The sequence below is a fragment of the Charadrius vociferus genome, unplaced genomic scaffold (assembly GCF_000708025.1).
Source record: "Charadrius vociferus isolate BGI_N301 unplaced genomic scaffold, ASM70802v2 scaffold525, whole genome shotgun sequence".
NCBI classification, from domain to species: domain Eukaryota; kingdom Metazoa; phylum Chordata; class Aves; order Charadriiformes; family Charadriidae; genus Charadrius; species Charadrius vociferus.
In genome coordinates, this window is record NW_009648535.1 from 77,147 (window position 1) to 102,987 (window position 25,841).

At 47.1% G+C, this 25,841-nt stretch overlaps 1 protein-coding gene across 1 annotated transcript in view; it reads right to left on the reverse strand.

Moving 5' to 3' along the window:
• The window catches only part of SBNO2 (strawberry notch homolog 2 (Drosophila)), a 50,037-nt gene extending 37,355 nt beyond the window's left edge, over nt 1–12,682 (reverse strand). Inside the window, exons 1-3 of the mRNA XM_009885826.1 lie at nt 12,557–12,682; nt 11,467–11,546; nt 4,009–4,132 (exon numbers count right to left, since the gene is read on the reverse strand). Coding sequence (XP_009884128.1) covers nt 4,009–4,132; nt 11,467–11,546; nt 12,557–12,682 — 330 coding nt within the window. The remainder of the gene's footprint in view (nt 1–4,008; nt 4,133–11,466; nt 11,547–12,556) is intronic.
• Between the last annotated feature and the right edge of the window lie 13,159 nt (nt 12,683–25,841).

The following is a 25,841-nucleotide window of genomic DNA, read 5'->3' on the forward strand; positions in this document are numbered from 1 at the left end:
AAGGGCACAGCAAGCTCTCCCGCGCTGTTGAACTATCACAGCTCAGAGTTTGCTTTCTGAGCAAAGAACAAGGGAATAGTCTGTATTCGTGTCGCAGTCAGCACAAGTTCTCACATAAGCACCCAAACCACCTTGTCTGCCCAGTGGCCACAGATTTAATCAAGAATCTCTTACCAAAGCACGCAGCAAACTCCTCATGTTCGCTCCTTGGTTCCACTCCTCTGTTTGGCATGGTCGTACCAGCACGAAGTTTAATGGGACTTGCCACTCCTCCCACTGCACCAGGCAAGTACGGAAAAGATAGGTACTTTCCTACACAGTCACCTGGAAAGATGTAACCACCCAAGCTGCTCCCACACCTTCTGAATGGCAGGTTTCAGCTTCCAGGCAGACTGTTAATATTTAACAGTGTGGCATCTGGGACAGCAAGAAATCAGTAAAGTGGAAAATATTGCTGAAGCAAGGGGTGGAAGAGCTCCAGGACACTCCTGGATGACTCCAGACTGATGCCACTGCCTCCAGTGAAGTGCCCACTGCTCTACCAGATCCAGGCTCTAATTCTGGCTCCCGTGAAAAAAATCATCAGCTTTTCTTTGGATGAGCAGTGACTAGTAGTTCAAAAAGCCCTGGGCTTTATCAATGGATTTCCACATTAGTGCTTATTGCATTCTAACACGTGAGAGCATGGGGAGCAAAGCACGTAGAAAGCTCCAAAGTCAAAAGCCGAGTGTGTTCAGAAAGGCTGATCTGGCTCCACACTTCAGCGGAACACACCGTTTGAGCTGGAGGATGACTAAAGACTGAAATGCCTCTTCGAGAGACAGTAGAACACACAACCAGCGTTATTTCACGTTAATGTGTGCTGTCACACCAGACACCCGGCGAGCACTCCTGTGCGTCTGCCCTGCGGCAGCTCGAGCCAGACACCACCCCTCTGAGGTACGAACTCCATCACATCAGTCTCAGACTGGCAAACAAAGCTCTAACAAAGGTCTTATTCAGTGTTTCTCAGTTTCAGAGCGTGCAGGGTGACGCATCACTGCCTTGGGTTATCTGTGGGAACCTCCAGAAGGCCCCAAGCAGTAATCTCGGTGCACAGGCTCACAGACAACCATCAAACAGGACAGAAAAGCACCCACAAAAATGCTCGGTTCCTTGTGGGAGCATACGTGGCACTACCTGCTATTACATGGTACAATACCCGAGTAAGAGAACTGCCTTGGCTGCGTTCGATTCAGAGATGGACATTTTATTGTTTCTATACTTGGAGGAGAAGAGCGCTGGCAAGCGCGTTGTAATAGATGCAGTCTCACACCAGCTGGCTTGGAAAGAAAAGGTCCAAGCAAAATCCTAACTGCCTACATCACCTCGCTCCCATCTGTCGCTTCCTCTCCAAAAGGATGAGAGTGGCACAATAATTATTTCTTGTTCTGGAAATCATTTGAGGTCATTTATGTCTGGTTTATCTCAGAGCCCTCCTGTTCTTTTATCACCTAACCAACACAAAAAAGCATCTTCTTTCCACGAAGAATCGCCAAAAATCTGCGCTTCCAAGCTGGCCAAGATCAATTTCTGTGATGCCGCAAGGGAAGGAAGCTGATCGACCACTTAGATACTAGAAAATACATAAGTTAAAGAAATAATTAAGCCCTTTTCCCGTTAAACCCATCAGCCAAACTCCACCAGACCTGCAAGCTGAGACCTATGGAGAGGACCCCTCTCCCTTTTCCCATCGCAGCCTCTTAAATGGCTTCCAGTTGATGAGATCACATTTCTGTCTCATTCCTCCCGCAATTAATTCTGCAGAAGGCAAAGATCAATGCTGTTACGATTCATTTACTTATCTGGTTTTATCCAGTTAGAAGACTCTGGTCAACAGCTACTGGTGACCGACCAGACTCGCTGCGTCAGGCAAGTCACTTTGCTTAATTCGGGCCACCACACCAGTGGCTCACCTCCAAAGGCACACATCCCCAGCCTACGGAAATCCAAACCTGCAGAAATCGGAGCCCCAAGGAGGTTCAAAGCCTCTTTAGCCACGCCAAGAAAATAAAAGCACAATTAGGGGGGAATTAACACATTCCCCTCAAGAAGAGGGGAAATGCACCAATTTGCTGATGCATCAACTAATGAATCATGCAGGAGAAGAGACGGATTATAAAGAAAAAAGGTTCTGTTTATATACGTGCGTCTTGACATTCAGCAGTTACTGAAAATAAAATACATTCAAAAGAAGTATTTCTCGGTGCACCAAAGCACGATGCTAGCACAAAGTACATCCCCGCTGCCCCAGTTCATCCTCCTGTCTCCCTTGTGCTGTTTTCAGCAACTTTGGGTTACGTTCTATGGCATGCTTAGAACAGTGAAACATCTAGAAAGGTCAATCTTCACCTGAACACAGAAACAACAAACGCGGCTCCATCTCACCCAACACCCAAACAGTGCCCTGTGCTTATCTGTCACACCGAGCCACAAACCTGCAGCAGACAAGTGCGATGTTGAGATTAGCCAGTTCCCACACTCTCCGGAAGCCTGGCTCTGCTGGTAAGCTGCGTTGTGACCAGAAAAAAACAATACTTTTAGTGAAACAAGTTTGACTTCTCAATAAGACAGAGGAAGGTTCTGAAGAGCGCCCACGATTTTGCACACCTTAAAGGTTCCTTTGAGACCCTCCGAGCACCCCTCAGGCTTGAAGGTCCAGTCTGAGAGCGACCGACGAGCCACCAGCCAACCTGTTAATCAGGTCTCATTAGAAGACCTTAAGCATACTTAAAAAAAGTATCAATCACTAATTTCTAATACAAGGTCCCTGTAGCGCTGTCTAACCTTAAAAGCTGCCCTGCACGTGGCTGGGAGCATGTCCCCGTGCCAGAGCACTGCCACAGCCCTGCTCCTTCTCGTCCGTCTTCTCCGAGGGAGAGTCGAGCTCAAGGAACGGCTCAGGACACAGGTCAGGGGCTGGGAGTAGAGGGCTGCTCTGTAACTCCGGCTGTAATTTTTCTCCTCGGCTATTTCCCGCAGGGCTTTGGCGCACGGTGGGCTGTGCCTTTTGCCCACCCGAGGCAGGACGCTGGACCGCATCTGGCACCGGCGCGCTTCCCAGCTAACCAGAGCAGGGACTGGCTGGGGCAGCAAAGCCGAGACTAGGGAGTTCGGCTGTTGCCTTGGTAGGTCAAAACAGGGTAAAGCTCTGCAGTTTTACTCACTTTGTATCTTCAGATGCTGGGGGGAACCCTAATGCAAAGAACATACGCAGCCAGACACTGATAATATCTATATTAACTCCTAGAAAGGATATAACCAGTCCCTTCTTTATTCCAAGTCAGCTCCGTCATAACAGCTGCTTTCCAGTCTTTACTGACCAATCTTATAATGAGATGCTGCCAAAAACCAGTGCAACGTTTCAAAAACTCCATGGGAAGGGTTCCTTCCCACCCAGAGAGATCCCCGAGGTGAGGACACCTCTTGGCCCCTAGAGATGCCGAGCGAACCAGGGTGACTATTCATTCCTCCCACCCTTCAGCTCTGCAAAAACCGAACTGGCTCCAGTCTCAGTTTGCTAGGCACCGAGCTGATGTAATCCCTAAATATTCACTCTTCAGGAATCCTCCACTTGTAATCAATGAGAAAGCACATGCAACATACGGGAGTGAAGAGAGTTTCAGGCGGCAAATGATTTGACTGACTGAAGCACGTTCAAATTCACACTTACCTACGCCCTCCTGCAAACGGGATTCTCCCATGCGCTTTCAGTGTTTACGATAAATATCACTTTAAAAGACAGAAGCAATTTCACCGCAGATAAGCTCCTACCCAGCCAAGAGATAGCTTCTGAACTGCTGTTGTCAGAGAATCCATCCCAATTGCACACAAGTCCTACCAGGTGCTGGACAAATTTACGACATTGCCCGTCGCTTCCTTTCCCCTCAATAAAGCAATACTGAAAAACAAAACCCATCACCACAAAGCACCATTCTCCCCCAAAGCCATCAGTAGCTATGTACTTACCTGAGGAAAATCACCATTTTTTGGTAAGAAGTCAGTGGGGTCCACAGATGCATAGTTTGTATCCAAGAAATGTGGTCTGCTGATGGAATTCATATAAAAATCGTGAGGGGAATTAAAATATTGCCTGTAAGGAAATGGGAAAAGCAGTTATTTCCTGTCAGTCCTGAGTATTTCTCAGGTTGCTTCAGACTCCATCATCAGTGGTGAAGCTGCAACTATGGGATGACACATACAGGAGATTGATATTAAAAAAAGCTGTGTTTATCCAGAAGAGCTATCTGGGCAAATTGATACACGTACCGGTTACACCCTACTTCCCAAACTCAGTAGTGTAAGAGTCTGGAAAGCTGTATTAAGAATTCAATTCTTGGCAATGTGCGTAAACTGGGAAGGATTTAATAGATAAAAATGGTCTGCGGGACTAAATAATATTTCAGTCCTGACAACAAAGAAAAACTAAGCCTCTGAGATGTCCCGAGCGTTTGACGGGCGTGATGGAACCTGACAACCACACTACGTAAGGACAAGCATCGAGTTTCACGGATGTATCACACCCAAACGCTACTTTGGGCCATAAAACTGAAACAGCCCTGCGAAGCAGCACAGACAGGGGAGGAGAACACCCCCTCCGCACACCCTGGGCAGGGAGGCGTCCCGCTCACAGGTCTCAAAGGCAGAGAGAAATGGAAGGGTTAGGGACGCGCAGCCCCAGGCAGCGCCGCTGGCCCCGACAGCGATGAATTACGGATGTCACCGACCATACCTAGTCACAAAGCAAGACCTCTGCTGAACTAATAAGTGAGAAAAGCGAAGGTTTGCCGCGGGCTCCCTCCCGTGCAGGGCCCGTGCCAGCGCCTCCTCCTGCCTCCCTTCCCCCAGCACCGCTTCCTCCCAGCGGGGAGGAGGTAAGAATTGCAAAAGGGCCGACAATTCCCTTCCTCCTGCCCAGGAGCAGCCTCCGGCCTCGATTACACGGCCGTCTCCTGGTTTTGCTATTTCACACGCAAGCCCTTTCCCTCTCCTGCAGCAGCAAGGAATGTGCTTCGTAATCTTTCCCGTAAGGGCCGTGCGCTCGCGCCGCTTGGGCAATCGCCACCCAACACGTGTGCATGCTGGAACCACGAGAACGTTTCACCCGATCTGACTGGTTTCCTCTTGCGGCAAGTTGTAGGTTCTTTGTAATGCCAGGGTTACAGAACCCACAGCAATAAACTTTAACAAGGCACTGTGGGGGGGGGGGAGGAGAGGGAGAAGCAAAATTTAAAAAGAAATACTACCCGGGAGCGGAGCTAGGGATTGACTGCACCGCCAGAGCATTATTAAGCAATTAAAGTGCCATGTGTGGCTAGCAGCTCATTAATACACCACGCTAACATTTACATATGTATTTATGTGCAAACACAGTTATCTCGCTCTGCTAAATACACTTCTCCTGCTCTTCTTTAATCGTTAAAGATAATACCCTCAGAAGGGAACAGCTCCCTCCCCTTCTTTCCCTTTTTTCCATCTTTTCAGCGCTCCCAGTGTCTTACCCGCTGCAGAGGCACACGGAAGCAGCGACCGAACCCTGTGCGAAGGCAGAGGTGGGTTTAGCTCACCTGCACGTAACAGCTCTCACAACCCACCCCTGACTCTCGGCTCCTCCTAATCTATCCAGGCAAATTAAAATCTGTGCATAAATTCTGTGGAATTACAGTGTTCACACACAGGAAGAGGCTTGTTTAAACTGCTTTCAAGTTGAAACCACGGTGGTCTCACTGTCTCTCTTGCACGAGGACAGAGCTTGGCCAGCCCTAACGTACTAACCAGGGAAGGGGAAAACTATTTTTACCGGAAAAGTGAACACCGCCTCCTATTTCACCAGCACCTCGTGGTCGGGAGAAGAGTCACTTAAGGTAACGGGAAGGAGACCAAGACGGCCCCAACCTCCCTGGCCTGAACCGCCGCGGAATGACCAGCTCTGCTATGTTATTTTGCTTCCCTTAATCTTGGTTTTCAAATCTGTGAATGCGAGATGCACTTTCTTCTTCCAGGCTGAAATAAGAGCCAACAGCAACTCAGCGCGCTGCTTTGAGATCCTCTTAGGAAAGCCACCAAGTATGCAGCGCTTGCCAAAGTCCTTTTAGTACCCCTGGTGCTGTGCTTCACCTTTCTTTCAATAAGAACTTCAAGATATTCACCTTCATTTGAAGAGCTGGCATAAAGCCACTGACAGATTAGCTCAAATTAAACTGCAAAAAAAAAAAGCATTAACTGGAAGAATCAAGCACGGGAACCGTGCTGCTCTACCAAACAAAGATTCAAAAACAACCTCGTAGCAAGATTGTCCTGTATGTACCTGCTCGGCCTCTCCAGGGCTTACTGGTAAACTACCCCATGGAAGCTACTCCGGGTCAACAGCTTCCCCTCCGAGGCCGAGGGTGTGCACTGGGTAACTAAAAATCATTTTAGTAAGGAAATTTATATTGGGTTCAATCGCACTGGATTTACACAAACTGCCCATTTGCACTCTTATCCCAAGATCTGACTTGGAGCTGCAGCACCAAAGAAGGAACCGGGTGTCCAGGAAACAGAAAACCACATCTGCCTTCACCAACGTTACAAGTCCATGTCCTGTCGTGGAGACCCTCAGCTTGCCCACGGAGAGCCAGGCTCCAGCTAAGGTGGCCCACCCCAGAGCCAACAGCGCTCTGACCGAACGCGGGAGACAGCCCGGGACACGCACAACCGCGGCCCATCCACCGGCTGTGGGCAAGCGCTGCACCAGCCCCTTCCTCCTCGGGTTCACTTCAGCCATTGAGGTTGGCTATTGAAGCAACCAAGGCCCTACAGCAATTACTAACCTCATAATGACTAAATACATATGCTTATTATTTAGTCAGTGAAACTCATCGCTTCAGCACCGAGATCAGAGTTTAATGAGTTAATGCTAGGGAATTTGGACTCATCTTATTTTCCTTCTTTTGGCTGCAGAAAACCAAATGCTGACCTTCTTGATGAATAAAACCAGACCTTTTTGACCCAAATGACTAAATGCATTTAGTCGTTAAGCTCTTAGAGAAATTATTCCACACTAAGGTGAAGCTGAGACCAGAGAGGCATTGTGCTCTTCAGACAGAGGAAGCTGCACTGGCTCCAACCCGCCCCCAGGAGAGGAATGCCCCACTGCCACTCAGCCAGTGTCACCACCCTTCTGCTGCGCGGAGGGGTAGTCACCCCAATGCTGGTCTCCCACTTCTCTTTGTATCCCAAAAGAGAAAGAGGGAATCTGGCTCAAGAGCTCGGTTTGATGAAATCAGCATTTTGTTGCGTGAAGAGGAGGTTGCGTGTGCTGACCCAGTCCACGTCCTTCTCCAGGGGCCACGTAGAAAAACGAAGCGTCTGCTCCCTGCCCCACAAGCAAAACAAGACAACAAAGCCAAGCCCCAAAACTCAGCTGTCGTGAAAAAGAATATTTAGAAATCTAACTAGAGGGACATTTTCCTGTAGGAAAACATGAAGGAAAGTACATGAAGGTGTGCAACGTTCAGAACCCAACACGCACCAACACTCTTACGGCAGAAACGGTTCCTACCATTCCTTAAGGAATAAAGCAGCCGGACCAGAGAAACTCCTTCATCCCTGAGTCCTGGGACGTTACAAACTGGGTGGGGAGCAGCACCTTTGGATTATATCAAGTTCAGACAATTGCTTTAAAGAGCGAGACTGCTTTTTTTTTGCTGCCACCCACTCTAAACCTAGCAGCAGTGGAAGAGTTTGGTACAAGGCAAACCTGAGCTGACATTTGACTCACCCAAATCACTTGATGCCAGTCCAGCCAGTGGGACCCAGGGTAGGGCTATTTCACATACTCCAACACAGTGTTGTTGGGTGGGGGGTTTGGGTTGGGTTGCTTTGGTTGGATTTTGGTTTCTTTTGTTGTTTTGTGGGTTTTTTTGGTAAGGAATTTGATAGTTTCCTTCAGTTTTCCTGAAGCTCAGGACTTCCAGCAGCAGGACCTAGAGGCACACCGTGCAGACAGGCTTACAGGAATCCTTATCTCAGAGGTGAGCAATGCCACACACATCCCTCCCAGGCGATGGGTCTCCACACTTGGATGGCTTACGCTTGCTAGAACAACGCTTGCTTAGACTACTGTGATATTGTGCCCGCCTCGCAGGCTCCATACCAGCTGCTCATCAATGCATCCGTTGCATTTGAAGCCCTTCTGGGACCACACTGCACCTACACTGGAAATCTATGTGTATTTTGGCCAGGCTTTACGCTCCAACGTTACAGCCCTCCATTCAGAGACACAAACTCTACACCTCAGGCCAGCGGAAGATGAGGCTGCCTCAGCATCAGTCTGGCACTCCTCCTCCCCATCATTCGACCAATTTATTCTTTTCAAAGCCTACTTTACTGTTACAGTAAGCGATACTCCACACACAGCCGGCAAAGTAGAAAAGGGCATGAAAACAGCAGGAAAAGAGGGTGGTGTGTGCTTTGGAAACTGGGGAAGAAAGCTTTGCTCCAGGTTTTGAGAAATACTTTTTGCAGAGGCGTGACACCACTTCCACCGGCACAACTGGACTGGCCCAGATCTCCCCGAGGCAGGCACGCGTCGAGCCCCGAGCTGCTGAGGAAGCCCAGCTCTTCAGGGGTAACTGCCTCAGAAACGAACGGAGCTACAGCTCTTCCCTACAGGGGACCCGAACCTCATTTGTTCTTTCAGCAAGGTTTACTACACTGTTTACATTTTTCAGGTTAAGAAAATCTGAAACAAAGAGGCAAGCTTTGGTATGTCTTAAAGAAATTCTCTAGCATGAAAGTTAACTACTGAAAAGAAACAGGAAAAACCTGCTTCAGGACAAAGCTGTTGCTATGAGAATAAGCCATGTCCAAACACAGTCACTTGCAAATGAGATTTCTCCTGCAAAGATTTTGAAGAGAAACTTGTACTAAGTCTAATGCCATCTGCATTCTTCTATTTTACAACATGGACGACTCCCTTCAAAAATCTCATTTTTCAATGTTTCCATCCCTCTCAGGATTCCTACCTGTAACGCCCTAACCCTAAATGCACCTCAAAAAGATTCAGCTGCAGTTTTCAAATACAGAAGGAGAGACTTTTTTGTGAAATACGGATATGGAAAATTTCACCTGAAAGGTAATTTTTACAATTACCAGGATATGAAAAAACAGGAAGCTAAAAGTGCAGCCTTGGCTAAATCATTCTCTAGCAAACAATTACTACAATGAGTCTCATTTCCAAAAGTAACTATAGCAAAGTCAACAAGTTCACATCTGTGTTAAATGCAGACATGTCTTTGCAGGATCAAGGCTATAAGGTTTCCAGCAGACTTGACACGAACATCACTAAACAGGAAGAAAGTGAGGGGCAAAATCAGAACAAATGGTCAATGAAAAAAAAAAAAACCCAACAAAACAGATAAATACAATCTAATCTTGTGGTTCAATACAGCAAAACAGAAATTCTGTTATAGCTCTCTTGAGGATTCACAAAGTGTAATTTACAGGAATCACGCTCAAAAAGTACACCCTCTTCCAATCAGACAGGCTAGCTAAGAGCAAAGACACGGAACTTCTCTGATAACTCCTCTCAGATTCTCACTTTGGGGAGTAACCAGCAAAGCAGAGCTCCGTTCGGGAGCTCTGTGGGACAGCTTCTTGGTAATCCTACGCCAAGAACCGCCCTATTCCATCCACCCCATCGCTGCTGGCTAGCTGACCCTGCCGGCTGGGGCGGCCCAGGCACACGAGAAGCAAGCACAACTAATACAGAGACAAAACCCGCCTCATCCCTCTGAACAGAGGAGCTGATTCTCACTGCTGCCAGCCAGGCTGGAACTTCGACACTCACGAGGACGGACCTCTCTGCTTTTCCATGAGGATGCTAAAATCCTTTTAGGAAGGAGGTTAAACTAAATCCTCAAGCACCTGGAACACAGTTATTAGCTCACGATATCAAATTCTGTTTCTTTTCTTTTTCCTTCCTCCCACCTCTGACCTAAATAAAAACACATCCTGTATGTCTGTGCCACTCCCTGTATTCACAGCGAGACCAAAGCAGCCGTCGATCAGCCTTCAGACCTTCTTCCCAACAATCAGCATCTCCCAGTCCCGGCAGAGTTCCAATCTAAGCCACTCAGTGGTGGCACAAGGACACTTTATGTTGTCCCAAACATCTCCTGTCACATCCTACCTTCTGATCCAGCATGGAGGTTCATCATAAAAGAGGAGAAGGAAGAATAATGTTTAATGTTACGCAAAGTTCCCCCCAACAATGCTATTTTGGGCATGCAATCTAGAAAAGTTTTTGCCCTGAAAGCACGAGGCTGATGCCTTTCCCATCAGACAGGGCCACTGTTACTATGCAAAGGTTACTGAAACCCACCACAACTCCGCTTTACAGCGCTGAACTGTGCTGTACACTAGGCAGCTTTACTTAGAAGTCAGTCACGGTTTCTCACACGAGCCTGTACTCATCACCTCACACCTCACGGGATGAGGTTATCAGCAAAGAACATCAGTTACAGCCAGAGGAAAAAGTCGTGACTCTTGATGAACTCTGGGTTGCGCAGTTAGGGGCTGTGCACGGTTTTTCAATACAGACATGAGACAGTAGTGTTTAGTCAGCTTCCAGTCACCTACACAGCAAAAGATTTTAACTTAATTTCACCCGTAAGTCTGCCACCTGGTACCAGTAATACCTTCTTCTTTGTCTGCACCATCTGTATAAAGCCAGAGATTGCATGACGTATTTGCTCAGTTAGGTCGTGCTAATGGGGTGTTTTTAAGAACTCCATTAGTGTAACAAATCCAGGCTAAAACAAGGCTGTTCCTCCCTTCTAGCAGCCTCCAGGTTTACCAGAAATCAGAGTTTTTATCTTTCTTAAAAAAAAAAAAAAAAATGTAGCCGTTTATGAAATGCCACAAGATCAGTGTGTGATGCAATTATTTCCCCATCAGTTAGTGAAATAAAGTAAACAAGGAAAACAGTAAAGAAACAGTTGAATCACGGGGCGTGCAAGAGCAGAGGGGAATTATACAAAGGAGAACAGCACTCACTGGTTTTCACTCGGGAAAGATGCGGTTGGGAAAGAGGCAGGGTAGCAGCTACTCCACGAGTCGGCAGCCAGCACGGAATTCTGAAAGGAGAAACCAGAACGGTTAGAGCGGATCCAGGCTAAAACAAGGCTGTTCCTCCCTTCTAGCAGCCTCCAGGTTTACCAGAAATCAGAGTTTTTATCTTTCTTAAAAAAAAAAAAAAAAAGAGCTGTTTGCTGCTTTTTTCAAGATGTAGCCGTTTATGAAATGCCACAAGATCAGTGTGTGATGCAATTATTTCCCCATCAGTTAGTGAAATAAAGTAAACAAGGAAAACAGTAAAGAAACAGTTGAATCACGGGGCGTGCAAGAGCAGAGGGGAATTATACAAAGGAGAACAGCACTCACTGGTTTTCACTCGGGAAAGATGCGGTTGGGAAAGAGGCAGGGTAGCAGCTACTCCACGAGTCGGCAGCCAGCACGGAATTCTGAAAGGAGAAACCAGAACGGTTAGAGCGGCAAAGGACGGGCACGATGACCCGCGGCTGCAGGTCTGAGGCCAGGCTCATGACTCCTCTCCCCCAGTGCCTCCCATAAGCAGAGGCGACTCTTCATCTCTCCCTTTAACCTCAATCTCTGCGGAAAGCGAGCACCAACCTATTAACTTGAAATTGGCTTGCGTGCACAGGTAAAGACCCGAAAACATCCCTTCTTGTCTTTGTGTCTATCAACCTCCCTAAACTGTCTCTAACATTAACGGGAAGCTTTTAGCTCAGCATGTACCAATATAATCATGGAAAGAACGCAGTATCTTATTACTCAGCTACAGACCGGTCTCTCATCTGTCCTTTTTTATGTCCAAAGCAGCGACACCTCATGCTTGAAGTAACGTGCTCTTGGTGACACAGGCCTCCTTTTTTAACCTCTGTATGCCTACCTGTGACAAAACTCAAACAAGAGTTATAAACAGAAACAGAAAACTGCAGGGACACGTAAGCTATTTTGGGGTAGAGGTTTGCTTTTTGCCCCGTTGAGAACAAATACATCAGCGACCCGGTCTTGTTTTAGCAGCCGTATCGGGACAAATACAACCCTATTCATCTCTGCCACTCTCAAAATAGGCACAGCTGGACCCAGCAATAGGCTTAGCACATCTCAGAGAGACGAGCTGGGGTAGAAACAAAGTTCGCAATTCTGCATGAACTCTTTACTCCTCTCCTGAGCAGCCTGGCACCTACTAGCTTTAAAGAGGCATTGTTTTAATCACAGCCTTGTTTTCCTCCTCCCACTTCAAAAGCAGCAGACAGCCGTCACCTCAACGCTCCAGCACTCCCAATCAATGCTGCGTGCCCCTGGACAGCTGCCGACAAAGTCTGGTAAACAGCTCCTGCAAACACGCACAAGGACTCCCCGGATCCGGCAGGCTCAGACCCCTTCTGGTGACACCCTCAAAAGAGCCTCTCCCCACCACTCCCCGAGAAGCCGCTGGGGCTCTCACCTCCATGGGCGGCACGGCGAGCTGGGAGCGGAGGCCGGGGATGCTGTAGAGCGTATTGCCCGACTGCTGGTGCTCGTGCTGCGGGTAGTTCTTCCCCCCGTCCATGGCAGGGTGTGCTGAGGGCATCAGCCTGCGTCCTGCCGCATGAAGTCCTCAGGCCAGGTGGAACAGGCTGTGGAGCGGTGGAAGGTTCTTTATCTGTGCTCTTCACCCTGCACCATGTCCTAGGGTGGAAAAGAAACGCGCATTTAAATTTTATAAAAGGGGAGAAAAAACCCACCACGCTTCTACGACCAAACGTAGCTACGAGATCAGTAAACAGACGTCAGCCGGTGAAATGCCTGCTGCCTCGTTATAGAAGAGAGGTTTTTACTGGGAAACAGAGTTCTCAAATATCACCACACCTGGAATTCACCCAGACCTGTGAACTTACATTAAACACACCTCTCCCGCCTTAACTGCAAACGCTGCTGAAGTCTGGCAGATCATCACAATCATCTGTGATTTCTGCAGTAGACACACAGCTGGTTTTTAGCCTGAGGAATTTTCTTGTCTAATACACAAAAAGGTTCTGCAACTCCATGCAAACTCAGGACAATCAATTCCGCAAAAATTGCTTGTTTTCATGAAAATACGGTACGTAGGTGGAGCATGGTTCCACGGAGTACTGACGGTCGTGCTGAGCAACGAGCGGGTCTCTGGCAGGGTCAGAGTGCGCTCACATCTCCCATCCCGCCGTACTTTGATGTCTCCCTAATTTCACAGCAGATGTTCAGTGTGCACTAATACTTTTTGCCACTGCTATGCACAAAAGTCAAGCCATATAGTATCCTTTTAGCATTAATAGTATTAATCTAACAAATATGAGAACTTATCAGCTGTCCTGCCTTTTCCCTTTTGCTAGGAAGATGGCATTTCAGAATCATGCTTGCTAAAGCGACAGTATTGTTCTGGCAGGGATTAACCTCACGATAAGACATTGCCTTCAGTGCAGAACCTCTTTGACTTCTCAGTCAAAACCTCCAAAGCAATCTCCGAGTACTTTTTTTCCCCGCTAAATTCTCCATAACCCCAAAGGACATCAATTTCCAACTGGATTGAATAGACAAAAAAAGAGATGGTAAAAGCAACCTATACAACCAGAGAAGCAAGAAAAAAGCATCCATGCTGTCTTTACTTTCACTACATCTTTCTTGGCCCCTTTTCTGTCTCCCGTGACTCTGTCTGCCACCAGAAGCTCGCAGCACGACAGCCAAGTAAATGCAACTGGCCGATACATTCTCATCGAGCAAGCTAGCCAAGCAGAAAAACTCAGTAGCACAAACTGAAGCTGCAATTTAAAATACGCCAGCTTTGATCATCTAGAAGATACTATTTGCTACAAGTAGTATTTCTGAAAAGCAATTTCTGAGTCAGAGTCCCTTTAAAAATAAGTGACCTTTCAGCGGACAAAATTATTTCTGCGTTTGTAATGGAAAGCGAAATTAAAGCGACTCTTGCTTTCTGTCCCTGGTGGCAGCAGCCGTGCCAGGAGAGCTCCGCACAGGGCTCGCACGCGCAGGCGGCGCAACCCGCGGGGGACCGACGACATCCCCGGCGAGCCCCGGGTGGAGAGCCCAACACCAGCCCCTCGGTGAAAAGTCACCAGGCGAAGCGCTGGTGCTGAGGGGACCTTCTGGGTGAAGGGCAGAGCCTTCTCCAGACACAGGCTTCCAGACTGAATTAAATCATTTGCCAGAGGCTAAGCACTTTGTGGTTTAAAAAAGTATTTCCCCTTTTATTTTAGCTGAAGAGGGAGTCATGCTGGGACGCACACGGTTTACACTGCTGGTGAGCCCGTGCTGGACCAGAGCTGCGGCTCCCCGGGCTGGGGCTGCGGAGCAGAAGGCAACTTCCCCAGGAGCGGGCTGGCCAGCGGAGTTTGGTAACCCAATCTTTGCCTCTTCCCACAGCCTGGCAAATCGTACAAAAAAAAAAAAAAAAAAAAAAAAAAGGAAAAAAGAGACTAAGTGACCAAGATGCCTTTAGGCACAAGCTTTTTCCCCAGGGAAGCACCAGGAAACACCACCCCCAGAGAATAGTTCCTACACCAGCAGAACTAACGGCAGGCTACCTGAAAAGAGCATTAAGCTACCAAAATGTCAGACCATTTTAATTAATCGCTCTAATCTACAAAAGCCCGGTATCACCTAGATCCTTTTCACTGCCTTTATTTCACCAGAGATTTACTGCAGTCTCATTCTTTTACAAGCAGAAGTGTTTCTTTTTACTACACCATAAAATCCACACTCAAGCTTTATAGTCCATAAGCCCAGGAGCAAAAAATAGCTAAAAACCTCAGCTAGCACCCCAGCATCCTAATTAATATTGTTATACTGGCCTCAGGCCTCTTGATTTATTAGCCAAACGTTAGCACCAGGGTTCCCAAAACACAGCCTGCCGACCACTTGCAGTCTTGGAGCCTCATTAGAAGCTGCTTAATCACGGCCTGCCTTGACCGAAGTCGGCTCGCCAGCGCGGCTGCGGAGGCAGCAGCGTTACTGGTGGGTGCTCTGGCCCCGCTCACGCACGAGTGAAGTCTTGATGCTGAGGTCCTGTTATTTAAGCAAAACCTGCTTTGTGTTACATCTCCTGAAGACAAAGGACTGCAGATGAATTTCCTCAGGCAGCCCAATGGTCACGTCTCACCCATCAAGCGGCTCTGTGCACAAAAGGCTGTGAAGACATTAAAATATTCAAGGACTTCTTCCTCCCAAGCCACGTGATTTATTGCAACAGAACTCGCGAACAGGGATGCGTAAATGGAGACTTTGACCCCAAGCCCATCGTCAAGAGATGCAGCAAATAGCTTCACCAGCGAGCAATGAAACAACCTCTGCTTCAGCACGACGGCTGCACAGCCATCCCTGGGGATGCTCTCCTCTCCGGGCTCTAGGGCTGCTTTCTTCTCTTCCTTTAATTTGTTCTCTGATGCCACTGGCCGTCCACAAGAGATCCTATGAATTTTAAGTTACATCTAAGGAAGAAAGTAATAAGAGACAAGACAAACATTTATCATGGCTCCACTCATTGCCAGTGCACAAAACAGATGAAATTGAAGGGTTTGCTTAAAATAGCTCTGACTCACTCCTCCTCCCAATCATAACATTCGTGGCTTTTCTTCTTGTCTTAGTAGACTTAAGAAGAGGACCTAGATTATAAATTAAGCCTGTGCTACAACATCCCAATGCCCGAACAAAGCAGTGGGGAGCAGAGACCTACAATGAGCTCTGTTTTCCACTTCCATCAACCGCCTCTAAGATGCGCCCGCCTTCCAGCTCAAGAGAGACATCGGTGGTGCAAGGCTGCAAGGAAGACAAAGCAACAGGAAAAACTTTACAAGGCTTTCTTCAAACGCTACACAGAGCTACAAACGGCATCGTCTGGGTTTCTTTTCAAGGGGTGGGGTGGATGGGTGTCTTTTTTTTTTTTTAAAGACTACCTTTAGCTACTGCTCAGCTGCTCCTGAACAGAGGTGGTGAGGTTTGCTGATCTGAGGGTCAACATCAGAGACTGCTTTAGAGATACCAATATCCTCCGGTGCCTTTAAAATACTGCGCCTGTTCTTCTCACCAGACTTTTCAGGTTCTTTGCTGCTTTTTTTCCCCCCTATTTGTAACAGCTTTCGATAGGAAATCAGAAGCAGTTATTCCCGTAACAGCTGTAGCAAATATAGAGCTTTACTTACACATCCAAAGTAACTTATGAAGGGTAAAATCAATATCAGAATTTCTCCCTGCCTGCTCTACATTATCTCATGTCTTGACAACACCAGATTTCACTGGCCAGATTCTCTGCAGAGCAGTGCCTTTCTCTGAAACAGCATTAGCTCCTTAGGAAAACTCTTGCACAATAGATCAGCCCCGATTAGCAAAATGAAGGAAAACTGCTTAAGGAACTGTAAACTTCTACGCTTGAGCAATGGTCAGATGGTAAAAAACAACGCATTGAATTTGCATGACATAATTCCTCTGAAGAGATCAAAGTGAAGAGCAGTCCAGCCGTAGAGATGGGCAACTAAAAACCAGAGATCTTCCGTTTGGAGACGCCGAGAACGTGAGTAACACAGTTAATGATGAAACTCAGATGTCGTGACTCCCAGTCTTGTCCTCTAGGCCCCACCGAGAGGATGAATCCCCTCAACAAACCCAAAACAAAACAGCTGAAGAGACATTCCCTTAACGCACAGATGTCACACAACAGGTAATAACCACCAGAAGGCTGCTGTGCGCTGCCCCCAACCTGATGCCATCACGCCCTGTCACCACTTACCATGTGAGCTCCTTCCTCGTTCTGGTGGATGCCATCACGCCCTGTCACCACTTACACGGAATGAACCACTAAAAAAGTCCGAGTACAAACATGGAAATAAGAAAGCTGGAATACTTGATTGCCTTGGTTTATGGGGGGTCTCTAGCTAGCATATATTCCAAAATACATCCAAGCATCAATAACAGTGGGAAGCTAGAGGCATCAAGAATTCACCCTGCATCCTGTACCCTTCCATCCGTTGCCTCGATGCCCGAGGATGCCGAAGGCACTTCTTGTCCGACCAGGAGAACAGCACCAGCCATGCGGCAGCGGAGCACGCACTGGACGGCACCAAACCCACCCTTCTCCGGCCCGCCAAAGCCTCTGTGCTGCAAAATATCCTTCTGTTCTCCGTCCAGGAAGACGGCGGTTGCATCAGGTCCCTGGGATGATTAACATGGAGTTTGTAATAGCTCTCACGAGAAGCTCATGCTCTGATAGGAGAGGGCTGCTGTCTGGCTTACACACTCAAATTCCAAGAAAAAAACTAAAGAAAAAAATTGACTAAAGCCAGTTTCAGAGATCTGTGTGAGCCCGAGGATGGCAGGACAATACCCATCACGAGAACAGAAGTGGAAACGGCCTTTGGTATGCACTTGTCCTACCATCCTCCAGGCAGCCCCGTCACGGAAAACCATGAAAATCAGCAAGTTCCTTGCAAGCCAAAGCGCTCTCATTTCCACATCCCGTCCTGTCCTTGCAACAATAAAAACCGATAAACAGAGAGGCCCACAGTTTGCAAGTGAACCATTACAGCAAACTTTTTCTTAAACGTTTTTTCCACTTCTTCTCTTACCAAATATACTCCAACAAATTAGCAGTTCCCACCACTAAGGCAAGTCAGAGCTCTCCAGTTTAAGACCATTTCTATTACAGAAGCATGCAAGCGGCCCACCAGGATTTATTAAAAAAAAAAAAAAAAAAAAAAACCCCAACAAAAAAACCCCACCAACACAACCAGGGCACTATCAGCAGCTAATTTGACTTGGGAGTATTAGAAACTCCAGGGCCAGCAGTGAACAAAAATTTCATTAATGATACCAACTTTTGATCTTAACAGTCAAAAAGGATTCTAGGTACATAGACTACTACTTACTTTTTACAAAGTTTCAGAGTGACCTCTAGTACTGTCCAAGATTCAAACCATAGAGTTAAAACTCTCTTTTCATGAGTCACAGATGAAAAAGCTTTTTAAAAAAACCTCTCCCCGGCCCTGTCAACCTTTGACAACCAAACTCGGGACGTTTGCTGATTATTCATTTTTTAAATTTCTACTTAGGAAAAAAAAACCCTAAACAAGCAGAGTGCTACCACCAAATTCAAGAACTGAGAATTGACTCAAGTTTTTCATAGCGCTACAAAATAAAGAATGCAGAATCATGGAAAAGAGCGACCTTGAACTCAATGACAGAAGTCATATTAGGACATCATACCGAAACGAACCCCAGTGTGTGGCACACGTCACATCCTCGTGAGCACAGGAAATGGTCGTTAGTACCAGGAGGTACCAAACACTAACAAGGAATTTCAAAAAGCTTCCTAAGTGGATTATGCTTCAAAATATAATTGCAAAGTAATTAGACAGATTTTACAGATGGGCTATTTGTCACACAGAATTAATTGAAGCACTCCAGTGCCATGATAACTATTCAGGGAGCAATACGACTGAAAAAAACCAAACACACACACACAAAAAAAAATCCCAAACAACCACACCACCAAACAGTGCAAGGATAAATCCCCTAAAAAAATCACTGGAATGGAGTTTTTCATTTCCCTGACACTATCCTATATAACTACAAAAAATTATCTCAAAGCACAATCTGTAGAGCTGCTTACGCACAACCAAGCAGAGACGTTTTCTAGAATCGCCAAAGATGAGGCTCCCGTAACCAGCAGTCACGTTAAAGACAACAGAAAGGGAAAAGGCCAGGAAAGGAGAACACCAGCTCCGCAGACCAGCACCTGCTCCGAGTGGTAGCTGGGACAGAACATAAGGTGAACCCCAACAGCAGGAGGGGAAGGTTCCTACCTTCAACAGCTTCAGTCATCTTCTGCAAGCATCGCTAAGAAACAGCAGCGACCGCCCAGATTCAGAGTGATGACACTCAAGCATGAAAAAACCATTGGACTTGGTCCTTTACGTTTGAGCAGACGTTTAATAATGAAACTGGTTCCCTACATAGCGTGTTAAAGTCCCGTGAGCAATTTGATTATACCACAAGTCATTCTGATTAAGCTATAGGGACAGTTTCAATATTAATACCAGTTTGCTTCAAGGTTTGCTATCCAGCCCAGGTGGTAAGGAGCAGGTTCAGTCCGGAATTCCTGTGGCATTCATCAAGCCCAGAGGTTACAGAGCACAAATTTCAATTTTTAACAGCTTGAGCTTTTTAGAAACTTATGGGACCAGCACTTTAGCTGACAATTTCCAATTTGAAAAACACAACGAACTGCTGGGCAATAATCACGATCGACAGAGCCGTGGGTAAGGGCTCGGTTCACCCGTATCTGCAATCAAGAGGTGAAAACAACCCATTGTACGCTCACTAAATGCAAGCGCTTCCTCCTGTTGTGTTTCACTCTTTGTTACTGTATTTTAAATTTTCTCCGTTAAAGGAAGATAGCGAGGAAACCACAGGTATGCACGGAACAGTCAGAGCTAAACCTGCTGATCGTGAATTACCATGCACTCAATGACAAAAAGACCTCAGAAATCTGATCCAGTTCCTTCTCCTGCTCGCAGATTAATTCCGCTCCCGCCTGCCCACCCACACCCACGGAGCAGAACGGGAGCCCCAGGCCTCCTGCCCCTACGCCGCTCCTTCCACCAACGCGCTGCCGCCGGTGAACCGTCGACACGGGCACCTGCGGGGGCTGCAGCTCGAAGGAATTCTTCAGAACACAATTAGTATGTAAGTGCACAAAGAAACGGGAACTTAATACCACGGAACTCTTAAAAGCCATTTTCATGTCTCAAGCGCCAAGCTGACTTCAAGTTCCTCTTTAATGTTTCTTCTTGCCGTATTTTTGGGCAGCTGAGAGCAAACAACATTTTGCCTTGAGGGATGAGAAGGGAAGGGTTCGAATCAGAGCCCCAATCACTCCCACTGGCAGTGACTCACTCCGAGGAACAGGAAAACCACGGGAGAGAAGCTAGGATGTACCCTTCTGACACAGCCACGGTCCCCTCGCAGCGCTACCACGAGGCTCCGCCAGATTTAGAACGGGGACGAGCAGACAAAGGATAGCATCTGAGTACAAAACTTCAACACAAACAGAAGTATCAGATCTTTTCCCTGTGGATGTCAAAATATGAATGGAAATACCATTTCTTTCTTACTCCCCACTATTTGCAACTTAGCTCTTTTTCATTAGGCAAATCCTGTTCTTCACAGAGCTAAATTAAATACAGTACTGCTTGTTTAAGCATCTGAAACACTGTTGGGAAAGGAATTTCAAGTTAATTTACAAAGAAGGCAGAAGTTAACCCAGAAAAAGAAAATACTGCGGGTGACTCACTCTAGCTCTCTGCTATTCTTAAACAAAAGACTGGTGAATTTATATTTGAAAGCCAAAGAATCCAAAGTTTGCTCCTAAGGAACTACCTTAGAAGACAGAGTTATCCTCATCGCATGCATTTACCTCAATGAAAACACAGAAAGGAAGAATACGTCTCCAACCTTGCATATTAGAAAACATGAAAAAAACATGAGTCTGATGCAGACAACTTCAAAATACTATTAGAAAGAGTTAAAGAAAAGAGGAGTGAAGAAATCTAACCTTAGGCAGATGAGGAACACAACCCAGCGCAGCTACAAATGCATAGGCTAACACCGATCTAAAAGACACTTATTATCTGTGATGAACACAGAATCACTCTGGGGCATCCTAAGCCAAGCCCTTTAAGCCACCTTGATCTCCTGAATGCTTTGTAAGGAAGAACGCACTCTGCAGCATCTGTTCTGTACAGACTTTGAGCTGTGAGCGTGCAGGAACAGCACTGTCGGGCTCCTGAGCAACACCAAGAAGCAAACGAGGTTGGTTACTCGGGCTATGCACATTAATACGGAACTGCAGCGTGAAACTACCTATGGGACAGATTAACTGCAGGAACTAGATAGTCTGTAAGCAAAGGGAAGAAGAATTGAGATCATTCCACAGCTTCTTGCCAGATCTATGCAAGATACATGGTGGTGCAGGCAAAAGAGCAAACATGCCCTCCAAAGAGAGCGGTGTCGTCCCTACTCATTAAAAGCTCAGACCACATGGGGGGGGAAGGAGGAGGGAAGGGGGGAAATCAAAGACAGCTTTTTGGAAGGAGAAGTTCTCTTTACAAGAAAACATTAACTGTCCCACACAGGTAGACTTAAAGTAAGTCATGCAGGTTTAAATTAGCGTGTAACAGACTTAATTATTACAAGCGCCAGGAAAAAAAATAAGTTGAAAACCAACACACTCTGAGACAGGTCAGGTTGCAAGGACTGTAGGAGCACGAACAAGGAACAGAACAAGGAACTGCAGTTGACAAAGTCAGGCCCAAATCCGACTTACTGGGGAAGAGCACGGTGGCTATATTTACACTCTGCATGTCTGCCATGGAAACAGCCATACCATTAGCGAGGAAGTGCCGTGCAGCACGGCCGCGTGAATCCACGGATGGAGATGGACTGCACAGGCAGCGACTGTCACCCCATCGCACGGGAGCAAGCTCAGGCCCCAGAGCCAGGACAGCTAGGCTCCCCTCCCCCTCATCCACCCACTGCCACCAAACACCAACAGGGCCATTCTTCTTTCCCCCCTGAAAAGGGTCAACACCAGCGTAAAGCTCCTTTGCACCAACCAAGGCGGGTGCTGCGCCCAGAATCGCACTGCTTACACTCCTCGGAGCTGTCTGGGTACTTGCGAGAGTCACAGTGGCCTTAATCCTTGCACAGAAATGTAAGCCTAAATAATGAGAGAGGGAAAAAGCTGAATCTGGAGTCCTGTTGCTGGCATCTGCCCCAATGTGCCATTCCCTAAATTTCCAGGGATTAATATTAGGCAATTAAGTGGCACCGCAGCTTTAGCAACAACAGAGACAGAAGAGAGAGGTTCGTTAATCTATCCACTGACATAAATTGTCGTAAATCTTCAACAGATACTTTTTTGTTTCAAGGCTGCACAAGTTAATTGCTGATGCTACCTGCGATGCTGACCTCACTTTTCATTCATTCAGCTCACAGTGACTCCAGAACATTATCTCTGTTTCCCCACCAGCAGAGCTGTCAGGTCCCCGCTTCACCGTTCCAAGTTTCGTGTTACTTCCCCACAATGAAGCGGCTGTAAAGCAGACGGCCGTTCCGTCCGCTCGCAGGCTGCTCTTGCTCTAATGGTCTGTCTCCAAATTCAAACGTTCTGCTTTGAGTAACAAAATATTGCTCCAACAGGGACCCAGAGAGACTCGAAGCAAAGCTTGCTTGTAGGGCAGAGACAGATTCCATCTGTGCCTGCTCTTCCACCTGGGAGAACAGATACGACTATTTCTGGACAGAGCAAAAATGCCTCCCCATACACTGCACACTCTTCTGCCAAGAAACACTCAGCACATTTTTGTGTAAATCTACACAGCACCACCCTCACACCACTGTGCACCAAAATATCCAAAGCGTAAACACGCAACCCCCGTAAGGCAGAGCTCGGGCTGAGGCTGTCCAGCAGCTCAGACAATGAATGCACACGACGGTTCGCAAAAGCAGGGGCCTGAACACCCCCCGCCAGCGCCGGAGCGGCTCTCCTTCTCTGGCCTGTGGCGAACATGGTCCTGGAAGAACACAAACCGTGGTGAGAGCATGGTGGGCGCAGACTGCCAGCTAACAGGGCAGCCACCGCGCGCAGCACGGCCGAGGTCTGGCAGCAGCAAAGCACACCTGAGCGTAGCTGTAACACAAGCACACAGGCAGAAGCACTAATGAAGTCAGCCTCAGAAGCACACCTGCAAGGTAGAAACACGTTATTACACTGTTTAATTAAAGGGACAGAGAAGAGCACGAAGAACTTAGCTCACTAAGGTCAGAAGCCAAGAAAACACAGGTCCCTGATTCTCTACCTTTTGCCACGTCCCCAGTTTCCATGACACTCAGACACGAGAGACACTCTGGAAGAAACACTCTCCTTTGGAGCTGAGCAGGTCTCGACGTTCTGTTTCACACGCAGCTACTCACGGTGGAAAAAATACTCCAGGACATCAAAGGCTGCTTCCCCACTGATCATAAGCACATAAACACCATTTCAAACCAGCCAACCTTCAGGCAGGCTCAACATATAGTTTGTCTCTTGAAAGAGGCACGTATTAGCCCCTTTCATAGCTACGTGTTTGCAGACCTTGATTGTGTTACCAAAAAAGACTGAAGAGTTTTAAGCTGAAAAAATGTTTCGCGAGAATATAAAACTCCTAATTGAGCCTAGAAGGCTTTCCTGAGAGATCCAGACTCTCACGATTAAAAAAATCACAGCGCAGTATTCAGTGACTAAACAGTTGGCTCTTTATTACAGTGTCACTGTTCAGAAAGCTTTAAACGCGCGTCAGCATTTTTATTATAGACCCTCCATTTCAGGGATCTATAACTTAACAGTTAAAAAGGCCTATTCAGTCAGGAAACACAACCCTCAAACACACCACATGCTCCCTATTTCAAGCAAAAAACTTAAAAAAATATTCCTGTCCATGTATACTTTAGTGTTAAAACAACCTGCGACGAAAGTCGCTGTAGCTTTTCAATGAGTGTCCACTCTGGCAGACGCAGCCTGTCCCATGTCTGGCACATGACGAAACATGACGCTTGGTCCTGCTGTTTTTGTTCCAGAGTCAGCAGGGATTAGCGGGGGGATCCGCCGGTGGAGAGCTCAGCGAGCACAAAACAAAACACCAGCACTCAACAGCAAGCAAGCAGGCAGCTAGGGGAGGCACAAATGGCTTTCCAGAAGCCTGCTCCTGTTCGAGGATGGGGATGTAAGACCCTGAAAAAGGTGAAGTATGGGAGAAAACTGCACTCAGCAAAACATTAAGAATTTCCAGTTTGTTGGGTTTTTTAAAGGTGTGAGTTCATGCATAAGAAAAGAAAAATCCACACATGGGACTCAGCAAAATCTTTCAGAATGGTTTTGAAAGAATCAAACTTGAGATCTAATCATTAAAGGAAAAAAAAGTTGCAAAATGCACTGACTGTGCCATCTCCTGTCAAGTTCTGTGGGTTCACCACGACATTTTCCTTTATAAAGAAGATATCTTCTCTTTCAGCTGTCCTGAAAACCCAGCAAAAGCATGAGTATGATCCCAAGAACAGGGAAAACACTACCCAAGGAAGCAGGCGGGGGAAGCCAACCTTTCCTTTTCAGCTTTCATCAGCCCTCCTAGCTACTACATGAAACAGCCCCAGATTAAAAACTGCAACTGTTTAATTAGACAAAGACCCTCTAATGACCGCCGCAGTTCTGTTAACTTCAGCATCAAATACTGGGCAAGCTGGCAGACAGAATACAGCGATCTCAGGGACTCCAGGAAAATGCCAGCTTTGCGCTGCACCAGCACGAAGCACTGAGATTTCAGATGGTTTTAGGCCGCTACTTTGGCAATGACTGAAAAAGTACTTTAGACAATCCAAGTATTCTTTAAACTGTACTGACACTAGTGTTTGAATGAGACTTCATTCGGTTGAGCTGCTGCAGGTATGTCTTATTTTGGGAAAGAGAAGATGCAAACATCAAGCAAACAGGCCTCCATCAAAAAGAGCCAGCGGCAGAGATGAGAACAGAATTCAGCCTTCCAAAGCCTCCAGCTGCATCCTACCTAATTAACTCTGCAAAACTTACTGCTTTATGCGATGCACAAAGTTCCCTGATCTCAAAGCAAAAGTATTAGTATGTAATTTTCCACTTAAATACATTCCCATCAGCAGCTGCTGTTCAGTTTAGATGTACCCACACAGGTCAGAGAGAGCTCAACGTTTCAGATGACACACAGATAATCTGCAGAAGACAACGGCACCGCGGAGGTACAGCCGATATCTTTCTGCCCACTAAATTTACAACAGTAACAGTGCACAAACCAGGAAAACCCTCACAGGCTTCTGGATCCCAGCAGCGAACCTGCAGAACTTGCCCTTCAAAAGACCAGCTTATTTTAATTGTAAGCAGAGCATGCTAATTTGAAGTCACAGTTCTTGTGCCGATATTTACGGTTACTTTTGAGAATGGAGCACTTTCTTAAACCTTGCGTTAGTATTTAATTATGTTAAGACCTGAGTACACGGGTGACCGCTAACAGCACCAGAGTTAAGAGTCTGTTAGCATAAGCCCTATTTTTCAGAGACTTTTAATTGGGCCATTAAGAGCTACACCACAACAGGCAGAAACTTGGCAGTCGAGGCCTTGGCCCGCGATGGATTTCTGTCCACATTTTTACAGCTCTCAATTTAAAAGCTGCTGAACAAGGAGTGCAGGAAGATGTGAGTTCGCCGGCTTTTGCCATCTCAGCCTCAGGGAACAGCTCCCTTTGCCGAATTAGACCTTGGGCAGAGTTGGAAGAGTCCGGTCTTTGCTGTGAAAGCGGGATGCACATGGGAAGGAGCAGCCCCAGCTCACCATGAACCTGACCCCGCAGCAGCTTTCCTTTTTCTACTGTGGCGAAACTCGGTACCAGCAGCCACTGGCCCGTCAAACCGAACAGGACCAGCCCTGATGGTGGCCCTGAGCTCAGAGTCATAGAATCACAGAACAGTTTAGCTGGGAAGCGACCTTAAAGATCATCCAGTTCCAACCCCCTGCCCTGGGCAGGGACACCTTCCCACCAGCCCAGGTTGCTCCGAGCCCCGTCCAACCCGATCGGGACTGTTTCCAGGGATGGGGCAGCCACAGTTAACCGGGGCAACCTGGCCCCGGGGAACACCATCCACAG